This window comes from Morus notabilis, unplaced genomic scaffold, assembly GCF_000414095.1.
Source record: "Morus notabilis unplaced genomic scaffold, ASM41409v2 Scaffold48, whole genome shotgun sequence".
NCBI classification, from domain to species: Eukaryota; Viridiplantae; Streptophyta; class Magnoliopsida; order Rosales; family Moraceae; genus Morus; species Morus notabilis.
The window spans coordinates 204330-208919 of record NW_010367947.1 but is presented as its reverse complement, the minus strand read 5'-3'; the positions used below and the strand labels follow the sequence as shown (position 1 = coordinate 208919).

Sequence of the window (4590 nt, the reverse complement as noted above, 5' to 3'; positions counted from 1 at the left end):
CCTGCTGAATTTCCGTACACATCAAAGGTTAAAAAAGTTCAAAGATTTTAATTGTATGTTTATATATACCCCCATTGAATGTTAATATTTTTTTTCCCCTGTTTCAGTTGATTCTTTTGTTTCAAAAGATTGAAGGAGTAGATGTATGCATTTTCAGTATGTATATCCAAGAGTTCGGCTCAGAATGCAGTCGGCCGAATCAGCGCTGTGTTTACATCTCTTATCTTGATTCAATCAAGTACTTTACGCCTTCTATACAGACATCGAGTGGAGAAGCTCTTCGTTCACTTGCTTTCCATGAAATTTTGGTAATTTCTTCCCTGGTTAATTTCATTTATAGTCTCTAAACTATATATAAGAAAAATCTTATTCTGGTTCCTGATTTTCCATTTTTCTTCTTTGACTCATCAGATTGGTTATATCGATTACATCAAGACGCGAGGTTTTACAACCTGCTATTTATGGGCTTGCCCTCCTGTAAAAGGAGATGACTTCTTCTTCTATTGTCATCCAGAGACTCAAAAAATTCCCAAGTCTGATATGCTACGACAATGGTTTGTCTCTGCATATATATATTTGTCTATATTTTTCTTATTTGTTTTTATGTGATGTGGGAACTTTTGGAATAATGAAACCATCAGAATCTAAACCCTGGTGACACACTCGCACACCCAATCAGTTGAACTAGCCTTAAGTGGCTACATGTCTTTCTTTTAAACGCACATACACGAGTTAATATGATTATCATTATTATTATTTTTATGCTTTGCGTTGTTCCAAACGTGTGCATGCAGGTATCACTCAATGCTAAGAAAAGCAACCAATGAAGGAATTGTGGCCAGTCATACTAATTTATATGATCATTTTTTTATCGCAACTGGAGAAGCCAAGCACCGCAAAATAACAACAACTCGCTTGCCGTATTTTGATGGGGCCTACTGGTCCGGAGCTGCTGAGAATTTTGTTAAGAATGTTGAAAAGGAAAACAAGGAAAATGCTAGCAAGAGGAAGACAAAGACAACTTTAAAAGTCACGGGACACACGAATTCTTCAGATGTTGTCACTAATAAAGATGTGTTACTCATGAAAAAGGTAATTAGATTATAAGATTTACTTGGACGTTAAGAAATCTTTTTCTTCAGCACAAGAAAGCACTAGTGTAATATTGTTATTTACTCGTTGCTTATTATTTTTCCCTCGTTTCTTTTGCGTAGCTGGGGCAAGCCATTTTACCCTACAAACAAAACTTTATCGTCATTTTCTTGCAGTCTGTCTGCACAAATTGTCGTGAACCAATACTATCTAGGCAGGGATGGTTTTGCAATCAATGCAAAGATTTTCATATATGTCAAAGGTAAATTTTCGCTCAAAGTATCCCTTTCGCTCGAATGTTCATATTCTTCTTTCGTATTAAAATTATGTATTTTTAAGTGCTTGTATTTAGTTTTGCTATGCCTTCATAAGTTGTTCTAATTTGCAGATAAGTCGCTTAGTAAGTAATAGTTAATATGATGTGTCACAATTATTAATTTTGTACTCGTACTGTTTGTCTCAACATTTTATATACAATTTCTTCTATTATGATAACAAGTCCAAGCAACTTGATTATGGACTAATAATTTTCTATATTTCACTCTTGCAATTTGTGCTATTGCAGATGCCATGACATAGAGCAATATCTTTATTCCAATAATACGCACATTTCAGTCAAAGGGGAACAACATATGCTCTCCGAGGTGAATCTCAAACCTTCAATGTCATTCTCCATACCTAATTTATTACATTCAATTCTTACTCACTTTTATGACTTCCCTAATTTAAGGTCCTGATGGATGTTCCTTTTGATACCAAAGATGAAGATGATATGTTCGATAGCGGTTTATTTGAGAATAGGTATAAATTCTTAAAATTCTGCAAGGACAACAAGTATCAGTTTGACTCGCTTCGTCGGGCTAAGCATTCATCAATGATGATTCTTTACCATCTCCGTCACCTCATTGTGCCCACTGCAGCTGGGACTTCTACAGTTAGTCACGACGCAAGGAGTAAAGTAGAACCAGAGGAAATGTTGGTATGAATTCTTATATTTGAGCAGACTTAACCATGTAAATAATAATACTAGATTGATATTTTTCACGCCTAATAACTTGGTATTCTAATACGTTAGTTACAATATTCGTTTCTACAACTGATTATGTCAATGCTAAGTTCCTTCTTTTTTTCATTTTTCTTTTGTTGCTAAATTTGTGCAGAGAATGAAACTTTTGCAACTTCTACAACATGCAAATCAATGCCAGTCAACCAAAACGGAGCGTTGCCCTTACAAACACTGCCATAATATACAAGCCACGTTCCTCCATGCTAGCATGTGCAGGGTTAGAACCACTGGTGGCTGCACAACATGTAAGAAGATGTGGTATTTGCTGATTTTGCACGCAAAGAGCTGCACACGACATGATTGTCGAGTATCGCATTGCAAGTATGTGTTCATACTTCCTTGAGTGCTATCTATCCTAAATAAAAGATTGACTTTTTTTTTTTTTTCATGTGCTATCTTGTATCCAAAATGTAGCATTGCATGAACCGTATATAGATCAACTTTGAACGGAAGCTTACTTTGTTGATTTTGCAGGGAACTGAAGAGACATCCTGCATTAAAATGCGAGACTCACAGAAGAGCTTCAATCGCAGAATCAGATTCAAAGATATTTCAAGTTACAGATTCTCTAGGATGGAAACAGTTGGCCTGACTGAAGTGATCATCCCTCTGCTGTGTTAAAAGGGAGGACTGTTAAGTCATAGCAGGATTTGAAATATCTCGTTCACTTTAAACGTCTCTCTGGATATCTAAATCCTCCATGCCTGAAGACGGGTACGACGAATTTGTAGAGCTATACCCAATCAAGTGGAGCTTTCTGATGTGTGTTTCTTTTGAACAAAAATGGAAGTTTCTCTACCTCAAAGTTTGTACAATTAGTTGGTTCCTGACTTCCTTCAACTTGTCCGTACTTGGCTTGTAATTTGTTGAGGTCAGATTTCGCACCTCATCTCTCCCTTTTCATATGACCACTCCGATCGACTCGAGAAGACAAATGACCGGCCAACTAGAAACCCGCCTCGAGAGAATCTCCTAGAAGGAGAAGACCAATCTTCCAAATTCCTAAACAAAGGCCAGAACCAAGACCAAACTCGAGAGGGAAGTTTCCCAATCCAAATAAAGAAACAAGCAACAAGGAAACTGCAATCTCAAGTCAACACAAGATCAACTACAAAATTGGGAAACAAGAAGGGATCAAATCAGCTCCTTTACGTAAGGATTGGTACCACAAATTGGGCATCTCTTGGACCATTTACCACTCTGTATTTACTGCATATTTCTCTGCAAATCTCATCTCCTTACTCTCCTATTCATATTCTCTATTGTAATTGTACCTTTTCTACATTATTATAGTGAATCTAATATAAATTCACGTGTCCTTGTCTCTAATTTATTTGATTGCACTTTACATTTTCGTTATTAATTTCTGTCGACTTGAGGCCATCAACTAGCCGTTCCAGTTGATGCCCGGATCCGGTCATTGATCCGTTACAATTTAATTAATAGATTTCACCCTCTACACATGTTTAGAAAATAATACAAACCTATAAATACGACGTATGATTCTAATTTCAATTCAAAGTGAGGATGATTGATTAATAAATATTGAGTTTCTACTTCCTCTTCTTGAGTTTTTATTTTTCTTTCATCTCTCCGGCTTTCTTGTTCTTCTTACCCCTCTCTGTATCCAAATTCAATCTCTTTTTTAGTTTTATTAGTACGATGGTTTAAATTAGAGTGATTCTAATTTTAATTTTGAAATCAGAACCATGATTTATAATTTTAGATTCAAATCATGATTCTTAAATCAAAATTAGAATTATAGGTTTGAACCACCCAAAATTAAGAGAGTAGGTAATTTTAAAATCATGAGTGATTCATGGTTTAAAACATCAAATTAAGATTCAAACTTTGAATTAAAATTATACAAACTAAATATTAATTCTGAATAAGTCAAATTAAAACCATTTTTTATTTTTTATAAACAAATTTAAATCATATTCTGGATTCAAAATCATTATACCAAATAGCCACTTAGGGTCCGGATTGGATAGGAACCAAGGGAGTAGGCCTAGGACGGCTTGACTTTTTTTTTTTTTTGCCCCTATATACATACAAGTCCACTATACAATCACAAGAATCTTTTGCTCTTCCCTTTAATTGATAGTCTTCTTTTATTACATTTATGTTTATTTTTTCTCACTTATTTTTGTAGTTCTTTTACTTTTATTAACTTATAATAGTACGTAATTCGTAGTTAATTTTTTAAGGAATCCGAATTCTAACATTATTATTTTGAGAATAGTATTTGATTAAGTTAAATAGACTACACTTATTGTATTGACATGTTCATTTATCAAGATAAAGCTAAAAATAACAATGAGTTATTAAATGCAAAAGATTTTTCCTTTTATATTTAAGTAGCAATTGATTGAACAATTATGAAAATATATTTCAAAAAAAAAAAAAAAAAAAAAAAAAAAAAAAAAAGG

General features: G+C 34.1%; 1 protein-coding gene across 1 annotated transcript in view; it reads left to right on the top strand.

The window, feature by feature from the left end:
• Positions 1 to 2750, top strand: part of LOC21396223 (probable histone acetyltransferase HAC-like 1) — a 5180-nt gene extending 2430 nt beyond the window's left edge. Inside the window, 9 exon segments of the mRNA XM_024175950.1 lie at positions 1 to 27; positions 108 to 308; positions 412 to 554; positions 795 to 1092; positions 1215 to 1354; positions 1658 to 1736; positions 1823 to 2071; positions 2253 to 2416; positions 2633 to 2750. Of these exon segments, the coding sequence (XP_024031718.1) occupies positions 1 to 27; positions 108 to 308; positions 412 to 554; positions 795 to 1092; positions 1215 to 1354; positions 1658 to 1736; positions 1823 to 2071; positions 2253 to 2416; positions 2633 to 2750 (1419 nt within the window).
• The last annotated feature ends 1840 nt before the right edge of the window (positions 2751 to 4590 follow it).